At 35.1% G+C, this 24,924-nt stretch overlaps 3 protein-coding genes across 3 annotated transcripts; 2 read left to right on the forward strand and 1 right to left on the reverse strand.

Annotated features, from left to right (window-relative positions):
- The first annotated feature begins 1,383 nt into the window (after positions 1-1,383).
- On the forward strand, positions 1,384-2,198 carry LOC121257806. The gene has a single exon (XM_041159046.1). It carries the CDS (start codon positions 1,591-1,593, stop codon positions 1,981-1,983), a length of 393 nt encoding a protein of 130 aa, XP_041014980.1. The 5' UTR covers positions 1,384-1,590; the 3' UTR covers positions 1,984-2,198.
- An 872-nt stretch (positions 2,199-3,070) lies between these two features.
- On the reverse strand, positions 3,071-10,969 carry LOC121257805 (stomatin-like protein 2, mitochondrial). The gene is made up of 9 exons (XM_041159045.1): positions 10,523-10,969; positions 10,178-10,421; positions 9,873-10,022; positions 5,755-5,812; positions 5,568-5,660; positions 5,274-5,372; positions 4,683-4,774; positions 3,826-3,885; positions 3,071-3,683 (listed from the first exon to the last, which is right to left on the reverse strand). The coding sequence occupies exons 1-9, from the start codon at positions 10,747-10,749 to the stop codon at positions 3,417-3,419; spliced, it is 1,290 nt and encodes a 429-aa protein (XP_041014979.1). The 5' UTR covers positions 10,750-10,969; the 3' UTR covers positions 3,071-3,416.
- Positions 10,970-23,087: 12,118 nt separating this feature from the next.
- LOC121258641 (WAT1-related protein At5g64700-like) lies at positions 23,088-24,454 on the forward strand. Its single transcript, XM_041160184.1, has 5 exons — positions 23,088-23,191; positions 23,355-23,592; positions 23,763-23,921; positions 24,070-24,221; positions 24,316-24,454. Exons 1-5 carry the CDS (start codon positions 23,088-23,090, stop codon positions 24,452-24,454), a joined length of 792 nt encoding a protein of 263 aa, XP_041016118.1.
- Positions 24,455-24,924: the final 470 nt, after the last annotated feature.

Raw genomic sequence — 24,924 nt, forward strand, 5'->3', positions numbered from 1 at the left:
TATTTCCATTCAAAATCATAAGCATAAAGGAGACGCCCTCCCCCCTCGTAAAAAATAAGGGCTCCAGATTTTATTTTTGTTTGAGGGGTCCCCCTCCTCCTCCCTCTTCTTCACTCCTTCATCCATTCACCTACCTTGTCTATCAAGATTTTTTTTTGTTTAGTTTTTTTTTGTTTTTTTCAAGGCCAAAAAGGAAGATCTGTAGCTTTCCGGCAACTCCAGAGTAACATGCGTGACACAAGTAAATTCATAAGCTGAAAATCGTTCGGTGGAAAATGGTGATTTTGTAAAAAACACCACTTACAAAACACCACGCGTGGTTCTCACACGCCATCGACATCTGCGCATGGTCTTCATGCGCCATCCATTTCAACTGCTTTTTTTGACACACACGCCAGATTACCTAACTCGCCACACCAGACCTTTGACTTTTGTAGTTGAAAAGAGACATGTGTGTTGCCTTCATGGGCTGTCACAGATTTCAAAATCTGCTGGAGTTGGTTCAAACTGTAATCCATTATTTTTCGCATCTATTTTACTATTTTTTTCCTTATTGTTAATTAAAATAAAAAAAAAAGTTTGTCTCTCGGACGTTTGTCTGTAGAGGATGAGTCTCTGTTTAGGTAGAGAGTGTTGTCTCTTATATATTTGTTTATAAAGAATATCAGTAATAGTGAAGACTAGACCAGTGACAAAAGGAAATAGTGTACTGGTGGAGCTCCAAATGCATTATTTTGATTTATGATGTCATGTTTGATATATAGACATCCTATAATATATCCTGTCATGGATGTAAGTTTTTTTGATAAATGAATGATGACAATTTCTCTTAAAAAAAAATCATAGGCATAGAGATAAGAGAAGAACAATAATAAGGTTGAATGGGAACAATAAGTGATAGAAAAAAAAAAAAATTTGTGCGTTGGTTGTTGGTTTAAAAAAAAAAAAAATACATCTTTTGACTTTTAGAAACTTACTAAAATCAAATTTTGAGTTAAAAGATGATGATTTATTAAAAATTTAAAACCTTAAGCTGAAATATTCGTTTTTATATAAAACGTCTTAATAAGAATTTTTGAAAAGACTTGTGAGTGTTAGATTTTTTGAAAAAAATCTTATTTCCTTTTAAACAAATTTGTAAGAAAATATTTTTAGACAAAAGTAATTTCTTAGTTAGAAAATTACTTACTTTGAATTTGCTAAAGGCATTTTGTTAATTTTAAATTATCTTTACAGATATCTTTTTCTAAAAGGAATGTATCTTAATTTTCTGAAAATAATTGTCAAAATTAATAATTTCATAATTTGACTGGTAATTTTAAGGGATTTTTTAAATATATATTTTATTTTTAAAAAGAATGGACCGAGTCAGGACCCAAAGAAGTGACGAGCCAGGCCTCAGGACCTTTTCTTTTCTTTTCCTAATAATTGCACGTACCCTAATTTGGTCAATTAGGGTTCATCTTTGGGTTTCAGCTAATTTCGGATTCGAATAATTTTCCAGTCAGCTTCAAAATCCATTGGCTTCTCATCTTTGGGCTCTCAATTCCCTAAGGCGCGCCCTCCGAAGGGAGCTCGCCTTTCCGAATCATGGCCCCATTCGCCAAATCCAGATCCTCTCTCATCGTCGTCATGATCACCTTAGTCTTCACCATCGCCTCCTTCCCCACCGTCGGATCCGAGCACCACTCCTCGGCCATCCGATTACCATCCGAAGATGACGGAAATAACTGCGCCGGAGGATCCATGCCTGCCTCCTGCCCCATCAAGTGCTTCCGGCCCGACCCAGTTTGTGGCGTCGACGGCGTCACCTACTGGTGCGGCTGCCACGAAGCTCTGTGCGCCGGCGTCAAGGTCGCCAAGTTCGGATTCTGCGAGGTGGGCAATGGCGGGCCGGGCCCTCTCTCCGGCCAGGCCCTCCTTCTGGTCCATATCGTATGGCTGATTGTGCTCGGCTTTTCCGTCTTGTTCGGGCTTTTCTGATGGGTTTTGGGCTCTTTAGGGACTTCATATCATGGATTGATTGCTCAGGTTTTTCTTTTTAGTAATTCTTTTGTGAGAGTTCGTGGGTGAGAGGAGCGGCATTCGGTGCAACTTTTTTTTTTTTTCTGTATGATAGAGGCGCATATACGGCTATTGTTTGTCTTCTCCTCAATATTCTTTTTGTTATATATAAGCTCCATTCTTTTCTTTCGTGATGGATGTGGGTTTGATTTTCCTTCTGTGTTTCTTATTATTAAATTCGTAGGAGTTATTGAGATTATCAAAACGTTCTTATTATGGATTAACGGTGAAGAATTGAAGTTAATTGACCCAGTCTAAGATTGCTTTTTTGTTGGCAAAATAAGGAAAATTATTAGTTTCCGGCAATGGAGTATTCTTAGTTCTATCCTATCTATTAGAGGAAACTACAGAGCATATTTTATGGGGCTGTCCTTCAGCTGCAGATGTATGGAACGTTTGTTCAAAGGCAATACAGAAATGTAGGTAGATGTTTCTTTGATGTTTTCTCACAATGTAGTGAAGAGGAGAGATGGCACTGATGGCACTGATGATGGTAATCTGTAGGTTATGACATAATAGATTCATATTTGAAGGTGTTTTTTAGCATCCAAGTACGCTTGTTAAAATGGCAAGAGAGTTCCTTAAAGATTTCCATAAGAGCATTGCAAGAAGAACTGCGTAAGGGCCCTGACAGACAGACTACCCCACAGATGTTTTCTTTGCTGTCACGAAGGAACAAAACATGGTCCACAATTGATATCTAATGAGTGACTTGCAGTAGATCGAACATGCGTCCCAGTTATGATGCGCTTGAGGCTTGCTTATAATTTAATGTTTTTATATGGACAACGACATCAGTTGTGTACCACGTAGAACATAGGCATTACGGGAGATGATTAGAACTTGGGAATGCAGCAGAAAGGTAGCAATTCATAGCAATTCAGGAAACTGAGCATCAAGAAGAAGAAACTGCGACTGTTACTACTCAAAAGGGTTTGACTTTGATCCTCCCGTACTACATTTTGCGTGCCATGTGAAACAAATTAGACTCAACCAATTTCAATCATGTTGAATAGGAACTTTTATAGTCAGAATCAATAAAACATAATCCATTTGCAGGCACATGCACAGACTGACGCAGAAACGACAATGCGAAATGCATGTTCCACAGCTTCTGACCAAAAAATTTTGAAATCCTTTGATTTCACCAAGGAAATTTTATCCTAATTGGCCACATGGCATGGCAAGTGATCTGCCTAATGAGTAGGCATCCTAGAATCAGTCTATATAATAGACTTTCCTCTCCTCAAATCATTTAGAAACTTCGCCAAACAGATTAGGGGAACAACCACAAAATTGACAAAACCAAGTATAACACAGTTTGGTTTAATTCCACAAGAAGTTTGGTGGGATCAACTATGTGCTCCTTTATCAGGGTTCTGAAGTGAGAATGTTGGTTTGCTATCGCCAAGATGACCTTTATCAGCAGTTTTAGCAGTGACGGCACTCTCATCTCCAGAGGAAGCATCGCTTTTTACACCTATTGTCAACGCAGGGGAAGATGTTTCGTTTGACCCGTCACTGGAAACATTTCCGATCAAGCTTTTGTACATGGTGAGTGCTTGAGCCATCATGCTGGAAGGATTGGCAACTCCACTAGGAAGCAACATTGTTGTGCCCTGTTAAAACAGAGGAAAACAACAAAAAAGGAGAGAGAGAGAGAGAGAGAGAGAGAGCCAGAGGAAGGGAGAGAGAGAGGTTTAGTAAAAGAATTGAGCATATCAAAGAATATACTTGCATATTATGAAGTATGTACATCACCTCCTTGGCAATATTACTGAATGCATGAATATATTGTTCAGCAATTCTTAAACTCGCTGCCTGCAAACCACACCATAGCATTAGTTGCCAACCGTCTTTATAATATATTTTCATGTGCCACAGACCAGCACTTTCATTTATGAGCCAAATATGCCATCATTGGAAGACACTATTTGGAACATGCAAGCAGATCTTCATCCCAATTGGTGTCACTTGAAAGCTATTGAAAATACAAATGAACATTGCTATCTATCTCAAAGAAGTTCTGAATGCAGCCAATGAACATTGAAGAAATCAAGATCTTATGCATCTCGAATCGATTTGGATAGAGAAGAAAGTTAAGACTTGTCAGAAACATTTTTCTCGCCAAAAAATGAAAAGAAAACCCACAACGCCTTGCCAATTTAGCTCATATGCTGAGCGCACAGGCAGGCACCTTAAAAATGTAGCATGGGACTTTACAACTACTACGCAAATAAGTTCTTTCCGAACCACAGCAAATGCCAGGACAAGCAAAGGTATGAGATATTCAGTTGTAAAGCTGTATCTCGCTCAAAGAGTAGAATGAATTAATTGCTCTAAAATTTAAAACATTCAAAATGAAGCATTGTAACCTGAATGCACCATAACTAAGTGCAAACCAACATATTGGCAGAACTAGCATCCATTGGTGGAAACCCAATTAAATAAAAATTCAAATGGAATGGGCAGTGCCTTTTGAACTCTCAAACATATATGAGTTCCACTTTTTCCATTTGGAAGAAAACAATATCAAACAATGTAGTTGGCATGCATTAGGTACAATGTCTAGAATACCACCCGAAAGGCAAGAACTCAAGATCATCTAAGGACCTCACCTCTACTCCTCCATTTTCCTTGAGTGCCTGTGACACCATGGCAAGTCCTTCAGCTGTTGCTCTGGCTTTAGCAAGGATGGCTTCTGCTTCACCTGATATAGAAGTATTGTTGGTAAGAAGACTGAAAAATGTCTATGGGGAAAGTAAAGAAGGTTCATCATCAAGATTTAGGGTGTCCCTTCAATTTGTGCTGCCTACATTAGACAAGTAGATAGGTCAAGATAACAATGACATCAGCATAGCACTTCAAAAAATTGATATTGACAAGCTATACAAGAGCACATGAACAATCCCCTTCAGTCAGAAATGGTTCAACACATCCATAACTTCCTTTCACAATGAAATACATGGCATAATGTTTTTTAATACACAGCATACACGTGTTTGTGACAACCTCTAGTAACTAAAACTCTCTAATATAAACCAAAAATCTTCTTATTTAAGAATCCTATTATAGGACATGCTAAAATTATATACTTGTACATAATAGCAGATAATGTTTTGGAGACATCAGAACTAACACTATTGGGGTGTAAGGAAACAATATTTTTATATTGTTGTAAATAAATATGTATTGAAATAATGAATAACCTAGTGCTCTGTTAATTTGATCCATCTTTGCTGCCTCTGATTGTAAGATTACAGAACTCTTCTTTCCATCAGCAATATTGATGTTGGCCTGCCTTTCTCCTGTAAATCATAAAGAGGGATTAATCTCCAAGTACGCATCAGGCTACCTACTTCAGTGGTGAATGGTGCTAAGCTAAATCAAACTCACGAATAGGGAAGGAAAAAAGGGCTAATAACTTGTCAGCACACCCCTAGAGGTTAAGTAAATTATTTAACCACGCAGAAAAAATTTACACATCAAACTGAATCTATTACCTTCAGATTCAAGAACTTGGGCTCTCTTTTTGCGTTCTGCTTCTGCTTGCATCTCCATAGCTACCCTCACTCCACGAGGAGGGGATATATCTCCTGAAAAGAAGAATGAGTGAAGCATTTACAAAAGAATCCATAGACATATTAGCACAAAGGTCTGATACAATAACAAAAGCCAAACATGACTTACGTATTTCATAACGGAGGCACTGCAGGCCCCAGTCTTTTGCAGCCACATTTATAGATTCCTGCAATAGTTTTACCATTACAAAGAGCTATTACTCTTTTCTCCGAAGTAATCCATGAAATTATAAGAAAATATAGAAGCTCCAGAAAACCCAAATTTAATTCAAATCTAATTTAAGATAATAACTGTGATAAAACATATTAGAAAGCACTAACACCTCTACTTAAGTAAGGGAGAAAGCAAACTGAAGGGAAAAACCACCATATTGTTGAATAACTTGTTCTAGCTTTCTCCCCTCAGTTTGCTTTCTCCCTTACTTAATTCAGGTCAAAACAATGTTGAATTACCATGTCTATGCCAGGCATATCCATGGTTATTAAAATCTCAATTCATATCTGAAGATTTAATTGTTGTATCAAACTAGAAACTCAATATGAGGTAACCTTTTAGGATGAGAATTGATAGGAATCCTATTAGAATCATGGGATATATTGGGATGGGTACCCACCCATTCTACCAATGATCTTGTTAGTGCACAAATGTTCTTGAGTTGTTTTTCATTTATTTTTGGAGAAGGGGATAAGAGGTTGGGGTAGTAAAAAATTAATTTGAACTTGATCAGGATAATTGCCTTCATCCATATATCAATTTGTTAAAACATAGAAGATATTTCATCATCGTAAACCCACTTTAGGTTTTTCCTAGTATAACTTCAACCATATTTCCACCATACATTGTGATTGATAACCAATGATGTTTTATAACACATGTTTGGACATGTTTGGTTTGCGGAACGGGCATTCCTATTCTTTTGTTTGGTGACAAAATATGAATATCTCAATGCAATTGAAGTGGAATTCCTAAAATATCCAACTTTTCTCACAAAAATACCATTGTTTTCTTACTTTAAAGTTTACATTTAAAATTTGATTTAAAAAAGGTTTAAAAACATAATAAAAAAAATTAGTGATTATAAAAATAGATGGTGGCCGGCCACCCCAAACAGCCACAATGGCGGCCACCAAAAATGGCGGCCACCAAAAATGGTGGCCCAGTTCGCCAATGAAGTTTTTCTAAAAAAAATTATGAAAATATTTAAAAAAATTTCACTAATACTCTGGAATAGTCATTCATTCCATCTTTGGGAGGAACAACTATTCCTCATGTTGAGGAATGTCTATTTATTATTCTAGAAAGAAAACCGAACAAAAGAAATAGCTATTCCTTTCCAGCACCCTATTTCATCAACCAAACGCACCCTAAAAGGTATGAGTTCGAACAAAATACATTCATAAATTATTTGCAAAAGATAAATAATTTATCTTCCAGCGCCCTATTTCATCACCTTCCCACAAAAGAAATATCATGCAATCTGAAAGGAAAATGGGGAGAAAAGATAAAGGGAGAATGTTAATTACGTCTCTTTACATCTCTTGTATCATATGATTAAATGAAATATTTTTCTACAATCTTTGTGTATTATTCACAAGTACATAACAAAACTAGGAATGGGCATGAACTGTTGAGTTTGCTCCTTTAGAGTCCCACATCGGTGGAAGAGAATTAAGGAGCAGGCCTCAAGGCCTATAAATAGGGTGCTTGGCCTCTTAGTTAATTACACCAAGTCATAAGCTTAATTAGTAACTTGTGACTCTAAGAAAAATCCTCTATTAGCTTTTTCTTGTAAAAAAGAAAAGAGGTGAGAGTTAAAGTTTTACTAGTGGGAAAGCTTTGCGGGTGTCATTTGGGGTGAGGAGAAAAATTGTGTGATTATAATAATTTTTCACATAGTGTATTTTCTTCTCTGGGTCTGGTGGTTTTTCTCCTGTTTTTGGGAGTTTCCACGTAAATTCTTGTGTTGTTATTATTTCTCTGGTTTTCTTCATATTTCACCAAAAAGTGGATCCTGGGAGTGAATTTGGTAGGTCCAAATTCCTAACAAGTGGTATCAGAGCTACTAGGTTCTTTTTGGTGGGTGGAGCTTTGGTGTGGTAGTGTGAATACGTACAGTCTAAGGAGGTTCTGTCTAGGAGATTGGTATTTAAGTGGTCTAGTGTGACCCTCCAATCTTTCCTGGGAACCTTGAAGTTCTGTCTAGGAAAGAATAATCTTTCCTGGGAACTTACTTAGTGAGTACTATTCATTTCTACGGTAAAAATTCATCGAAGCAATGTCAGGAAGTAAGGCTTCAAATTCTATCAGATATGAGGTGGAGAAATTTGATGGAAGAATCAATTTTGGCTTGTGGCAAGTTCAAGTCAAGGATATTTTGATTCAATCAGGATTACACAAGGCGTTGAAAGGCAGACCAATCCCTGAAGTCAGCAGTGATACTAGCGTGACTGATGAAACAAAGAGCAGATCTGTAATGAGCGATGAAGATTGTGAGGATCTGGATTTGAGAGCAGCAAGTACGATACGTCTGTGCTTGGCCAAGAATGTTCTTGCAAATATTCATGGAATATCTACGGCAAAAGAACTCTTGGAAAAGCTCGAAGAATTGTATCAAACAAAGGGCGTCTCAAATCGAGTGTACCTGAAGGAGCAGTTTCATACACTGCAGATGAGTGAAGGTATGACTATTTCAGATCATTTAAGTGTTCTCAATGGCATTGTCTCTGAGCTAGAATCTATTGAAGTTAAAATTGATGATGAGGATCAAGCCTTGAGGCTCATCTGGTCTCTTCCATCTTCCTATGAACATATGAAGCCTATTTTGATACATGGGAAGGAGAAAATGATTTTTTCAGAAGTTACCAGTAAACTCTTTTCTGAAGAGAGAAGACTAGGTGGTGGAAGAAATGGTTCACCTGGAAACTTAGCATTGGAAGTAGCTGGTAATAGGAAGAGGAAGAACTCCATGAAGATGAAAGTAGTCTGCTGGGGGTGTGGACAATCTGGGCACGTCAAGAAAAATTATCCAAGAGCAGGAGCAGGTTCGGCAAGTGCCTCCAAGTCAGTAAATGGAGATATTGGTAATGAAACTAACGTTGTGTCTCTCTCCATGGAAGACGATGTCTGTTAAAGGGACATGTACATCCTCATGGCATGCCGCTAATTCCCAAAGTTGCCATGATAGAGGATGTGTTAATGTTAGTGGGTCCACAAGTTTGCACACATGCATTGGTTTGGTATTAATGCAGGATGTGTGGTGGAAATTTATGTCGATGGCTGATGAACTTCCAGGAAAGCCAAACGTGGAAGTTGCACCATAATTTTTCAGCAAGGTTATTTTCGACATGGGCCGAAATTGAAATGCTTGGAATTAGTTTATTCTGAGTGGGTATGCTTTTATGGTGGAGCATGATAGCAAAAGCTATGAAGATCTTCATTGTAGTGGAGCGTGGCTGTGGGACCAGCCAAAGTCGCAAGGTGGAGATTGTTGAGTTTGCTCCTTTGGAATCCCACATCGGTGGGAGAGAATTGAGGAACAGGCCTCAAGGCCTATAAATAGGGTGCTTGGCCTCTTAGTTAATTACACCAAGTCATAAGCTTAATTAGTAACTTGTGACTCTAAGAAAAGTCCTCTATTAGCTTTTTCTTGTAAAAAAGAAAAGAGGTAAGAGTTAAAGTTTTACTAGTGGGAAAGCTTTGTGGGTGTCATTTGGGGTGAGGAGAAAAATTGTGTAATTGTAATAATTTTTCACATAGTGTATTTTTTTCTCTGGGTCTGGTGGTTTTTCTCCTGTTTTTGGTAGTTTCCACGTAAATTCTTGTGTTGTTATTATTTCTCTGGTTTTCTTCATATTTCACCAAAAAGTGGATCCTGGGGGTGAATTTGGAAATTCCTAACATGAACTAGGTACTTGCTTCCTTCATTCCTCCTCCCTCCTAATTTTGTTCCCTAATAGAATATCAGTCATAAGATCCAAACTGCAATGTGTCCTCAGATTGACTGGGGGTATCAGAAGGAAGTGTTGTTAGATCTCTGTATATGTCGTACTTGGCAATTGAATCAGCAGGTATTCTTTGCACGTTTGATTCCATTTGAATCAAAAGTTATAAACCAAAAAGACGGAAAAATAGGGAAACCAAATTAGAATATTTGGTCTAAATACAAAGTAGAAAAATGCTAGTTTTCATGATAAATCTACGGAACAACTTGAGCAAATCAAACTAACCACTATCTTTTCATTCAGCGTGTCTCTTTCCTCAAACGTCTTGTCGAGAGTGATCTTACCAAGTTCACTACGCATTGTTGTTTGTGCAAGCTGAATCACAGCAAATATGGGATTCTCAACACCATAAGAGGCCAGCTTAGGGTCCACAATCTGCATCAAAAGCATTTGAACCGGGAAACCCATTAATCAACAAACAAAACAACACAAAATCGGATAAAATATTCAACACTGATACACTAAAGCCAGTAACCCGTTGACTGAAACACATATGAAAAAGACCCAGTCAAGAAAATCTCAACAGGTACCTTGATGTAGAGAACCCCGTCAATCAAAATATTGACATTATCCTTAGTGATAGCAGATTGGTCGGGAATAGGAATAGCCTCCTCCTTCAAGGAATGCACGTAGGCAATCCGATCAACCAACGGAATCAAGAAATGGATTCCCGAAGGCAGAGTCTTCACATATTTGCCGAACCTCTCGATGACGTACGCCTTCTTCTCCGGCACTATCCGGATCCCCCAATTCACCGGCGGCGTAATCTCATAACTTCATCCCCCAAAAAATAATAACCCAATTAAGCAAAAAAAAAAAAAAAAAAATCCAAAATCCAACAAGTAGATATACACACATGTATGTATACGCGTTACCTGATGCCTGGGTCGCGACCAGTGCGGAAAAAGCGGACTGGAATAGCGGAGGAGAAAGGGGATTGGGGAATCGGAAAAGACCTTACAGAAGAAAGATTGGTTTGTTTGAGAATCAAATATGGGGAAGATGAAGTAGAGAGAGGTCTAGAGATGGAGTCACTAACGTTAATGGCGGACTGGCGGAGGTATCTAAGGGATCTCAGTGAATTTGCTTTCCACAAACTCATTTTCTACCTTTCTGGGTTCTCAGGGTCCTTGGGATTTTTGGTGTTTTCCTTTGGTGGGGGGAATGGAAGGCGTTGAGGGTTTTTTCCCTGGGAATGTAAATTGTAAAGCCCTAGTAAAACCTTTCCTCGTGGTTTTCTTCTTGCTCTCACTGGCCACCCTCTGCAAAGTCGTGCTAATCTTGTTGTCCAAGCAGTTTTGAGCCGAAGAACTGTACACGTGCGAGGTGTGGGTGGGCTGGCTTTTTGTTAAATAAGGTGGGCTGGGCTGCCTTCGGCATTTGATTTCAGGCCCAAATCCTGTCAAGTTCTGTTCTATGGACAATTCTTAATTGATAAGTGCCGTTCTTATAGTGAATTGAGATGAAAATTAAAAAATTAAATAAAATATTATTTTTTAATATTATTATTATTTTAAAAATTAAAAAAGTTAAATTTTTTATTATATTTTATTTGAGAATTTAGAAAAGTTATAATGATGAGATGAGATGAAGAAACACTTTCACTATCTAAACAGGGCCAGAGATAAGGTTTTCAGTCTTCCCATAGAAAAATTGTATTTATCATTCTCACACTACACATAATTTTTTATTCTTTTATTTTTTTCTTACCAAATGTGTAGTGTTGGGTGATGAGTAGAAGAACTCAATTAGTTTAAGAAGAATAAAACAAAAAAATAAAATAAAAATAGATGTAGTGTATGGTGTCATGTGGAGATGACGAGTATCAAATCTCTTTTCCACATGCATTTTGGATTTTTTATTGGCTGGGAGAATGAAAAGTCTTGTTGAAGATATCTCTTATTTGTTTTTTTTTTTTTTTTTTTTTTTTTTTTTTTTTTTTTTTTTTTTTTTAAGAATTAAGAAATCTTACTTGGAGTTAGCCTCACAAATTCATACAAACCAAGGCGTTTGTTTCTTCGGCATCATTCGCATATAAAATTGACAAGTGTTAGATCTACAAATAATTAAAATTATAGAAAGAAAATTCACAAATTAGCTTGGTTTAATGCAATAGGTTAAGAACTACTTTAGGGAATGTTCTAATTCAGGTGAATGTATAAATTTTTTTTTTATTTATTTACAAAAGGACATATATCATTTATCATAAAAATTCAATTATAATCAAAAGTAATTACATTAGTGCATCTATTAAACTTTAGCAAGAATAATATTTGGACATTGATATTTTCATTGCACTGTCTTCCACTTGCCTAGCATTTCTGGCAAGCAAATGAGTTGTTTCATTACCTTGTCGACAAACATAGATTACCTCAAAGTCCATAAAACAATGTAATAAAACTGAATTTTGGCAATCAAAGGCCCTTATCTTGAGAGATTATCACCTCGCGATTTAATAGCATCAATAACAACCAATAAATCCCCTTTCAGAATCAAACTCGAGATCGTTAAGTTTAAAATCATTTGTAAATCCCTTAGAGCAGCCATAGCTTCAATATCTTCAACCTTCAAAATATTCACTTCCTTTCTACTCATAGCAAACAATACTTTGCCTTTATCATCACGTAAAATAGCTCCAATCCTTGAGGCATTAGAGGAATTAAACACAACACAATCAAAGTGAAGTTTAATTTTATCTTGTGAAGGTGGTTTCCACAAAAGCAAACTCTCCTTGTGAGTAACAAGCTGGTTATTCTTAATAGTATTATAACTATCTATAAAAGCGAGATAGTTATCAATGACTTCCTTAAGAACGCAGTTTGAATACTGAAAACAACAGAGGTTTCTATATTTTCAAAGACCCCAAGAGATAGTTAGGAAAGTAACGACTATATCCAATGCATCACCCATTAAATTCCAAACCATAACATCAAAACCAAATTTATTATCCGAACTATTAGCACCCAAATTACAATGTTCTTACCAAATTTATCGAACAACAGTACATCTACAAAACACATGGCCATTGTTCTAAACTTCCAAGTTACATTGACCATATATCCTTGTGGATATAATACCTCTCTAGAGTAAATTCTGTTTGGTAGGTAAAGTTTCAGACAAGCACTCCAAGCAAGATTTTTAACCTTATTTGACTATTTCAGATTTCACAACTATCTCCAAAATGCTTTCCTTCCTCCCAGACTTGAACTTTAAGATTCATAACTAAGTGATAACCTGACTTGATTGTGTAAATACCATTCTTTTGACTACTCCAGATAAGTAGATCTTTTGTCATATGTGGGGACAATATAATTTGTAGTATATTTTCAGCCTCAGAAGGAATAAAAACACTCATAACCGTGTGGTGCTTTCTCCAATTCTTACATACTTGTCCATAAGATCTGCCATGACCCCATATGCGAGCATCCTAATTGCTGCAGTTATTTTTTGAAGGGAAGACAATCTAAGTCTCCCACTAGCGTCTCTTTTTTGGACAAAATAATCATCATGAGCTTCAATTGTAGAATGTATGCATAAAAAAACATTACGATGCATTTGAAACCTTCTCCTAAAAACGTTTGGCGGATATATTGACGGCTCAACAAACTAATCATTCCAAAGACGTTCATGACCTTCTAATGGATTACGTCGGATGAACATGCGAGGTTGAGAATTACGACGACGTGAAGCAGATGCTCCCTTGGCTGCATGTTGTTGTCTATGTAGGGCCATTGGTTGTATCATATACTCCTCGTGATCAAAATAAGCTTCATCTTCCATATGATCAATCCTCTCAAAGGGATTCATAGGGAATTGGGAGAACAAAATTTGATGGACTGGAAGAAGAAAGATTCATTTTTTTATGAGTGGGAAGTAATGAGAGGATGGATCTATTTATAGGGCTTAATCCGAGACTATTAGTTACAACTAAAAATCTTAGCAAAAGAAGAATGGTTGGCTACATCTACTTATTGGTTTCAAGAATTATAGTTATGAATGTTTGATATTGTGCTAGGTGGAATGAATGTGTTTGTTAGTTTTTAGAATAGTAAATGTGAAGTTTGGGTAGAGAAGAAGAGTTTGTGAAAGTGTTTGTTAGTTTCAAGAATTTTAGATGTGGCAATTGGGTAGAAGAAATATTGGTAATATTTTTGTTGGATGAAATAATTGTAAATGTGTTTGTTAGTTTCATAAATTCTATATATGATTGTTGGGTAAAAGAAGGGTTGTCAAAATTTGTTTGTTGGATAATTAGGTTGAAAAAAAAAAGTAATTGGAAAATAATAATTTAAGTATCAAATTAAATTATTAATTAACATATGATTAGTGTAATTGCAAAATATGAAAGAAAAAATGAAAAATAATATTATTAAAAAATAATATTATATTATTATTTTGATGAATCTAATGTAGAGTTATGGATAAGGAGGTTTTAGATATATGAAAAACATGTACTTTTCATCAAAATTTGAAGATGAATTTGATGAATCCAATGCTAGTGCTCTTAGCATTTTGAATAAGAGATAGTACGCCTTCGGTACACAAAACAAACAAATGAGGAGATAAATGGTTGTCTTGTCGCAAACCTCTTGATACGTTAAAAGATGAAGCAGGGAATCCATTAAGCATCACTTTATACAAAAATAAAGTAATACAAGACATTACTAGAGACACACTTTTGATAAAAATCCAATTTAATCATAACCCTTTCAATGAAACACCACTCCACTCAATCATAAGTTTTACTAATATCAAGTTTAATAGTCATCAAATCTTTTGTCCTCACCTCTTTCTCCTTAAAGAATTGATAGTCTCATAAGCTACAAGCACATTATCCGTTATAAGTGTACTTGGTACAAAAGCACACAGATTATCAGAAATTACTTTAGGCAAAACAAGCTAAAGGCCTTATTTCGTTACACAAATGAGATGATAAATATGTAAATAGTAGTAAGATAGTTTGTGAATAGTAGTGAAATGGTTTGAGTTAAGATGTTTTATGGAGTTTTGGGAAAGGAGAGAAAAAATTGAATAAAAATATTATAAAGTTAAAATATTGTTAGAATAAAATTTTTTAAGATGATTTTTTTTAGCATTTGAAAAACTTGAATTGTTTTTTATATTTATTTGAAAGTTTGTGAAAGTTGTAATGACTAGATGAAAATTTTGAAAAATTGAAAATTTAAAATTGAAAAGTATTTATACTTGAATGGTGTTTGAATGTTGAGACTAGATGAGATGGGTTGAGACCATCTGTAAAACCAAATGAGGTTTAAGTCTATTGGCATTTGGCAATGACTTTAGCAATTATTTTATTAATAACATTGCACAAACTTATACCTCGGTATTTAGTGATATTGTCAGGTGTCCTCTTTTTGGGATAAGGACCATAAAAGTTTCATTTAGTTCAGAGGAACAAAACCATAATTTAGAGAATGAAAAACCGTCTTTGTCTTTGTCACCAAAATTTTGTAATACTTTCGAAAGAAGATAAGAGGTATACTTTTGAAACAAAGCTTACCTAACTTCTTCCATTGTATAAGCTTTTATAAGATCTGAGTTCATTGAATCTGTTACTATAGGCTGCAAAGTACCAATCACATCCTCCAAATCCCTTGGATTTGAGGTCGAATGCAAATTTGAAAAGTATGTAGTGACAACTAGCTCCAACTCTAAACCCTCTCTCTAAATACCTGAATCATCTCGAAGTCTACTAATAAAAATTTTGGCCCTTCTTTGAGATGCTTATGGATGATAAAACTTTATATTTTTATCTCCTTCATTTAACCATAAAGCCCTAGACCTATGTTTCCACTTCAATTCATCTCTCTCCAACAATAGGTTAATATCATGACGAAGTATATTTATTTTAGAAATCAATGAATCATTACACTGAGCTTCCATTAACCAATTTAAATCTCTTATTCTATCATGCAACTATTTCTTAAGATTTGCAAAAGAATCATTTTTCCACACTACAAGATTACGTTGACAATTAAGAAAAGCACTACTTAACCCAGCATCACTAGCAGATTGCTCACTTTGTTTCCATGAATTATTATTAACATCCTGACAACCACTAGCCCCAACCCACATTGTTTCAAAACAAAAAGGCTTCTTACCTCTAAATGTCTCATTTGCAAAATCATTTGTAGACATGATCAAACAATTATGGTCAGAATAGGAAGTAGGAATATCCCTAACCTTATAATGCATATACATCGCCAACCATGCCAAATTAGCCAAAATTTGTCTATATAGCCTTTCTTTAATATGATTACCCCCATTGGGCATATTACTCCAAGTAAAAAGAGACCCATCAAAATTCAAGCCCTTAAGTTGACAATGATCAAGAACATATCTAAAAGCTTGAATCTCCCATTCCATTGGTAGTCGACCTCCCCATTTCTCCCTATTCGAAATTATCTCGTTATAATCCCCAAAACATAGCCAAAGTCCTTCAAACATATCAGAAAGACATTTTCACAAATCCCACATTTCCTTTCTCCTATTAACTTCCAAATGGACATACACAATTGTTACCATCCACTGACAGTTATCATCTTTATCACCAATTCGTGCATCAAAATGATGTTTTGAATAAGATAAATCTCAAAATCTACATCTTTGCTCCATAACTACCCAATCCCACCACTTTTGCCCTTAGGATTCATAGCCAAGCACCCCATAAAATCCAATATATAATTCGGCATCTCCAAATGATGAACATGTACCTCAGTTTCCAAAATAAATACCACATCAGGAACTTCTATTCAAACCAAGTTACGAAGAACTTGAACATCCCGTGGGTTCCCAAACCCACGAGAATTCCAATTTAATATTTTCATGGTTGTCTAAGAGTGTAACCGGTCTGATTTGATTTGGTTTTAGACAAATTTTGAAATCGAACCGATATGCTTCTGTTTTGAAAATTTAAGAATTGATACAGACTGATTTATTACCGAAATAGGAACTTTTAGTTTTTTCTGATCTTAGTCCGGTTTAGTCAGATTTTTCCAGTTTACCATTTACACATATGACACTTCATAAGTTTACTATTATAATTTTTTCAACACTAACTTTAATAGTTATAATTTAGATTTATTAATAACAATTATTAATTAATTAGTGTCTAATTATACTAATATAGTATAGGTAGTGTCTAACTTATTAGTGAGACTAATAGTTCGGGAATGGTGTCTGTTCTAAAAGAACCGGTACCACACTAGACCGATTACGAACGAGACTAAACTCACCAGTTCGGTACGATCTTGTTCAACCGGTTCTTTGATTTTTTTACACCCTTATGGCTTTTAGTGGGGCTGAAACTCAGCGTCTACTGAAACCACTTCAACCTCCACCAAATTTTCATCATCAGAGGATTTCTTCCTCTTAGAATCAGTCACGATGGATTTATCTTTCGCATAAACAAACTCCAGAAAGCGCTTAGAAGGAATCAAACTCTATTTCGAATACTTATTTTCCTTTCAAAGCCCCTAAAGCAAAAGAATTAATACAATTCAGAATTTTGTTTTAGGTTAGGCCTAGTGAATAAAAGAGATGAGCCCAGACTCCCCATTCCACATGGCCCCAAAACATTATCTATGGGTTTGATAGTTACTACTAAAACCTTCTTGTTCAAATCTAGGGATAAACTGGGTAAAGAAACTACCTTTTGTTTCAGCGGTTAAAGCAATCGTTCTGGCAATGTTGCTCAACAGCTTGTCTTTCAAAGTGACTGGTTTCTCTATTGCCAGAATTTGATCAGTAGATAATCTCTCACCAACAATTGGAACACCAGAGTCTCCCTACACTGAACCACTCTTGGATTAAGCAACTCTTGTTTCTATTAATACCACCATTAGCCCTCAACCATTCTCCATATGGGAAACCATCTTTTTGAAAAATAGCCCGACTAGTAGACCATAATGAACAATCACGATCAACATGACCCAATTTACCACAACAATAACAAAAAGTAGACAATTTTTCATATTTGAATCTAACCCACAACACATTTGACTCCCTAAGAATACCCCTCTTGGACCTTGGCAAAAGATTATTTATATCTACTTGGAACCGTACCCAAGAGAACTCACTCCACCCTGCCATATTCTTAGATAACTCAATATCTTCAACCTCCCCAATTGATTCACCAATCATTTTGACAACGTTAGTAGTCATCCCCCTCAAAGAAAGATCAAATAAATGAATCCAAAATTAAGCAGAGTTCATAACAATTTTAGAAGGCTAGATATCACCATCATACTCCTTCAAAAGTACTAAAGTTCTATCAAAGGACCAAGGAGCATTACGTAACACCTTCTCTTTGTCACTTTACTCTGAAAATAGCAAATACTCCCTAATTCAAAAAATTGAACCCCTTTCACTGGGCTCCAGGTAGTGCACATCACCATCTTAAAAGCTTCCTTATTATAAAACTTGGTAGTGAGAAGCCTAAAAAGGAGACAACATTCAATGGGAACTGCAGAGGGCATCTAGAAAATACCTGGAATCACAATCTCATTGGTCTCTATTGTTGATAATGTTAATTTCCTCCACCATTTTAACAACTCCTCATCCGTTACTATACTTGAAAAGTACAAAGCAAAACCCTATCAAAGGGAATCAATGCTTGTAATAGAAAAGAAACAAGAATTCCCAAGACTGAAATTCCAGAAATTGATCACCGAAAACATCTTGGAAACTTTGAAATGAGACACCCCTATTGCTTATGGATTCGCCATTGAAATTGCCATGGAATCGCCAAGGAACCCCTTATTGAGAGAAAAAAACACTAGCCCTCGACTGTATAAAACTTTTGCTAGTAGTATGGAACCTCAAATTTCAAAACAAACTTAAAAACCTTGTATGGAGGATTTGTAATGATATTTTGCCAATAGAATAGCTAGGGTTAAGTAAAGAGAAATATCCTCCAAAATGATGTTTTTAATATGTGTAACAAGAGGAATTGGATAATTGTTCTCATGCTTTGATTGCATGCGTACATGATTTGGAACTTTTGATTGGGGCTTGAAGAATCGTAACAAAGTATGGCAAACAACATACCCATATGATCTCTTCTTCCACTAATTAATCAATTAATTTTGAAACTTTTGCTTGAGATTTCAAGAAATGCTGTCCTACTTTGGACTTTGCTATGACTTTCATGATAGCATGGGGTTTATTGTGTAGAAAATAAATTTTCGCCCATCAGATTAATTTCTTGATCCAAGAATAGTGGTTCAGGGAGCACTAAACTTGGTTGAAAATTCAGAGAATTAAAATACATTACCAAAAGAATAATTTGGAGAAGATTAAACTATAATTTGGTAGAGGACATAGAGCTTTCAATTTAAATGCGGATGGGGCAATCTTCAAGGAACTACAAAGAAAGGAGTAACAATTGTCTTATAGGATCAAATGTGCAAACCTTTATTGGTTTCATGCAGTTATTAATCAAGAATGTAAGAGGTGGAAGATGCCGAAGCATTAAGGATATTATTGGCAGTTGATCTCAATTAAGTACTGGTCATACGGGAATACCTCAGATCGTTAGAGAAGGTGATTCTATGACAATGGTTGGTAGCTAAAAATGTATAATGCATCCACAAGTACTTATTTTACAAATTGTCATTGCAGAGCAAACTTTTGTATTTTTTGAAGAATTTGCGACTCTAGCGAATGGCACATTCACCTCTCATTGTATTAGTTCCATATCTAACTTGTTACGTTTTTATATGTAGATAGTTTCATGAACTGGAACTTAATTTGGTGGCTTTCTATAGATTGATACGTAGAGAATAATACATGAGGAGAGTGAGTAGAAATGTTTAGAATGAAAAACATTGAAGAATCTCTCAAGAAGAAATAAGAAATTGTCTTTCTAGCCTTTTGGAAGTCTTGGTTTACGAGGATTCAAACGGATAACGAAAAAGAAATAGTACAAAAAAGAGATTCATGAAATAAACATGAACATCGATACTTAGAGAAAGTAGTAAGATAAACAGTAACAAAGGGTCGAACTAACCACAATTTTGCATATACTCAAGAAGCTTAGAGAATTGTACCAGCACGTGAGGCTCTTATGTCAGCAATGGAAAGGCGTGGATGGTTGGGTCTGAGGCCAAGGAATCTATATATTGAAGTGGTGTGGTTGGCACTATGAGTTTAGATAGTGGGCACCGCTTAGGGCTCACGTGCCACTTTGAGTAAAGGATACAACACAGACACCGATTAGATTAATTGAGGTGTGGCTCCTTTGTCATGTATCATTCCACATTATGTCCTCTTTGAATCTTGTTATTTTTGTTTTGGATGAATGGAAAGTGTAATATTAAAGGTCCATTTTTTTAGGGAAGTTAATTCCTTTCACATGTTATACTTTAGGTTGTGTTTGGATGTTAAACTGAGTTGAGTTGAGATGATAAAATATTGTTAGAATATTATTTTTTAATATTATTATTATTTTGGGATTTGAAAAAGTTGAATTATTTATTATATTTTGTGTTAAAATTTAAAAAAATTGTAATGATGAATTGAGATGAGTTGAGAGGAGTTTATGATCCAAACGAAGTTTCTAAAATTGGTTTACCCCTCTTGAAATATATTGCCTTATAACCTACTCTAGCTCTGTGTTATTGTATACTTCCTACTTTAGTTGTGTGGTTGTATATATACTTTCAATCGTTAAGGGAACCCGTTAAGAAATCATAATTTATTATATCATTTTGTTCCATCTAGTTGTTATGATCTCAAGTTTTTTAGGTAAGTTTATATATGTAAAATCATTACTTTTCCTAAAAGCTTAAACTGATAGAAAGATGTAGATTTTATTATTTATTTTATATCTTAACACTCACCCTCACTTGTGGGCCAGACTTCCTCTCAATGAGTAGGCTCAACAAGTGAAATATTTAATTAAATTGGGTAGAGTGTAAAGTCAGGGTTTGAACTTAGTACTTCTGCTCTAATATCATGTGAATCACCATTTTTCCTAAAAGTTTAAGCTGATGAGAAGAAATAGATTTTATTATTTATTTTATATTTTAACAATATATATATGTTTGGACAAAAGTAACATTTATCCCAGTAAATGGCTGTAGAAGTCATACGATAATTAAAAAATGATCAAAAGGAAAATAAAATTAGAAAAATGAGTTGTTTAGAAAAAGTAGTGAGAACTACTGATCAAAGACACAAAATGCGATTAATTTCTCCTTACCAATTCAGAATTAATAATCAAATGCTTAATTCAATCTCAATCTTTCTGGTCATTATTAGAGAAACTGTCAATATTTACACATAAAACCAAAATTCAAATTAGTTTTATTTACGGCAAAAATATGCATGCATGGGATATATAAATATACAGCAAATAAATTACCTAGCTCTATCGATAGTGTCATGATCATCAGTCTTTAAAATTTTCCAGTCTATTCATGGAAGAAAACAAACAATCAAATAAGTTTTATATAGAAAATTAAGAAAAGAAACAGAACAGAACATGAAATGAAAGGAAAGTAATAGGACATTTTAAGAAGAAAAAATATATATTTGCATAAATATTAAAAGCCCTATATATAAATTTCCAGACGGTAACCAGCTAATTATTCTTTCCCACTAGATGCATAAAATGCAGATAGTCTCGAGCCTAATATTACAATATATATATATATATATATATATATATATATATATATACATACATTAAAAGAAAATTGCTTAATTGTGACAAATTATTTTTTGCAAAAATGATTATTTTCTATCAAAATGAGTACATTTTTGTCTTAAATAGTCATTTTTATCACAAATAATCTGTCACAAATATTTTTTTTTCTTGTAGAGATATATATATATATATATATAAGTATCATGATGATTAATTTAAAGTATAATAAAAACTAATTAAAAAGAGGTGTTAAATTTCAAGCCAATTGGACTAATATTTAATATGGAAAATATTATTAGGTAAGAGAACACCGAGATTTTACCAAAAACTAGCTACCTGCTGAAAAAAGAAATGAAACTGAACACTTATGAAGTTATTAATGATCACTAATTAATTCAATATTCCCCATGCATGCACGCACAACCGCAAGCCATAAACAATAAATTGATTTTGCAGAAGTGTACCTCTTCCTTTTCCTATGCTTAGCTTTATGATGATTAAATATAAAGAAAATAATTCCAATTCAATAGTATATTCGCATGCAGAAGTAATATTTAAATAACTCCAATTCAATACATATTTGCATGCAATAAGCTGTCGATATTATGCTTAATTAATTAGATTCATAAATATTTGTAAATACCTATACCTGATTTTGAGGAAATCAAAGGTCAAGGCTGATCAGACTAATTACAATTAAACTTTAATGGGGCCTGATCAGTGTGGCCCTGGAAACGCAACCTCATGAATTCACAAATCATCAAAAAGCTGTTTTACAACTCATATTACTCAAAGAAGAGTACGTGTAAAAGTAGGATTTTTCTGCTGTCAATTAGCAGAGGAGGCCGCGCCAATATATGTATATATATATATATATATATATGTGCATGTATGTGTGTAGTGTGTACACACACATATATATATGTATATATATACATATTGAAAGGCAAAACATATATAGAGAGAGGGAATTATTTTGTAGAGAGAGAGAGAGAGAGGGGGAGATGGAAAGAGTGAAGAAATGGTTTGCAGGGTCGAAGGTGGGGGCGGCCATGATAATGGTGCAGCTATTTTTAACAGGGATGCAGCTGCTGATGAGGGCGATGCTGGGTGAGGGCACCTTTATTTTCAAATACGTTGCATACCGTAGTGCTGTTGCTGCTATATTTGTTGCTCCTCTTGCTTTGTATTTCGAAAGGTGCATGCATCGTCAATTAATATTTTAGAGTTTTCTTTTGTGTTTTTCCCCCCTACTTACCTACCTACGTACTTTGAATGACCGTCTGTCTGTCTTGAATCGTACTGCAATATGCCATGGTTGCTGCTGCTGCTGCAGGGGAATTAGTCCAAAGAAGTTTAAGTGGTCCGTTTGGTTCTGGCTCTTTCTTAACGCCTTGGTCGGGTAAGCCAGCCATGCCGTACGTGTATCCTTCATTCTCTGATCTATATATCAAAGTATCAAAAAGGTTCGAAACTACTTAACATGATGACCAGTTTGGGAGCTTCAGGCATTAACATTCCTATGACACTATATATACATACATATACTTATATATACTTATTGAGGGATGTCTGGCCTCACTGATGCTACTAGATGGCTTCATCTCTGCACAGCATAATATTTTAATGCTAATATCATTAGGGTTTTCTTTATCCTAGCTTATATTAATTGTCGACTTTCTTCTTGTTCTTGTTCTTTTTTATTATTATTCCTAACTAATTGAATTTTCCAAAAAATAAAAAATAAAAAATACAGGATAACAATGTCTATGGGATTGTACGCTTATGGTCTTCGAGACACGACAGCTACATACGGTACCAACTTCTTCAACTTAGTTCCAATAAGTGCCTTCCTCTTTTCCACACTGGCAGGGTACTAATCTATGAAACTTACTCTATATATATATATATATATGTGTGTGTGTGTGTGTGCGCCTCTGTTCTGTATAATCACCAAATTATTAAGCAATTATATATATGCAGAGACCTTTAATTTGTTTCTGAATGTGGTGTCATTATACTGTGCATATGTGTAGTATTGAGAACTTGGGGCTGAATACAAGGGCAGGTAAATTGAAGGCAATGGGGGCAATTGTTTGTGTAGCAGGAGTACTTATTGCTAGTCTTTGTGATGGAAAAGCTTTCCATATCAGGCATCTTAGTCCTCACTCTCGTTGGGCTCATCATGCGAAGTCATCCAAGGATCATTGGGTTCGTGGCAATCTCCTGCTGACTGGCTTTTGCTTGTCCATGGGTGCTTGGTTCATTGTTCAGGTATCTATATAGCTATCTCCCACTATAATTATTAATTAGTTTCTTCGAATAGAAATCGTCTTTGATTGTCTGATTAATCATGATCAATGGGATGATCCAACTAATTTATATGCGTGTAATCATGATAATCATCATGTATACGCAATTATATGTTTGCAAACTGCATGCAGGTTAAGTTGCTCAAGGTTTTTCCATTCAAATACTGCGCAATAATGCTGACATGTGTCATAGCAACAATCCAAGCAACGGTGATAGGAGTGTGCGTTGATAGAAGTAAGGATGCCTGGAAGTTAGGGTGGAATCTCGAACTTCTTACAATAGTTTACTCTGTAAGTACTACTTTAAATATTACTGATCATGACCATCTGATCATGATCATCTTCATCATATAATATATATATTGATCATGGTCATCATCAAGATCATGGTTTAGAATTATTAAGTCATTCAAGCTGCTAATTATTTTTATACGTGCAGGGAGCACTCAACACAGCTGCATCATTCTGCTTGATGGCATGTGCAAGTGCAATCCGAGGCCCCACATATCCTCCAATCTTCATCCCATTATCACAAATACTTGTGACCATATTAGAATCCGTCATATTCGGTGAAGAGATCAAACTCGGAATGTACGTACTACATATAATGTGCATGCTGAATTTATAATTAATTTTCTAATTAATTTATTTTGGCTGAATTATTATTATTATTATTTTATTGCAGCGTTCTAGGCATGATTGTGATTATTATTGGGTTGTACTCCTTCTTGTGGGGCAAAAATATGGAAATGAAACGTGATTCGCTAGATCAAAATATTGCCTCAAGTTCAATGAGAAGCGAGGGATCAATCACTATCATTTGAACATGAGAAATTGCAGCAGAAGCAGCAGCAGTACTGGGAAATTAGATACTTGTTTCAGATCATCATGCCCAGCCATATGCATGCACGGTTTCAAATATCGATGATGGGTTCATGTTCATCATGTAGTTGCATGTTTTGTAATTTAGATAATACTATCGATCGATGAATGATCTTGCTTTTGTAGGATTAGTTTGTTTGAGTTTGCACGTACGTAATATTCAAATCTCCTACTGACTAATTTACAAAAGTAAGACAATTTATTAATTCTGTTTTTTATTTTTTATTTTTTTTAATGTGATCGTCTTCATGTACTTGTCATGTATAATACATATATACAAATTTAAAATTCATGGTTGATCGGTACTTGCAACTTATGGACGATAAAAGTAAATCTTTTTCCACGTACGTAACAAAGTTACGTTTTAACAATTCGATCGGGACTATCATATAAAATTAGGTGACATTCCAGA

Source organism: Juglans microcarpa x Juglans regia, chromosome 3S (assembly GCF_004785595.1).
Source record: "Juglans microcarpa x Juglans regia isolate MS1-56 chromosome 3S, Jm3101_v1.0, whole genome shotgun sequence".
Classification (NCBI taxonomy): domain Eukaryota; kingdom Viridiplantae; phylum Streptophyta; class Magnoliopsida; order Fagales; family Juglandaceae; genus Juglans; species Juglans microcarpa x Juglans regia.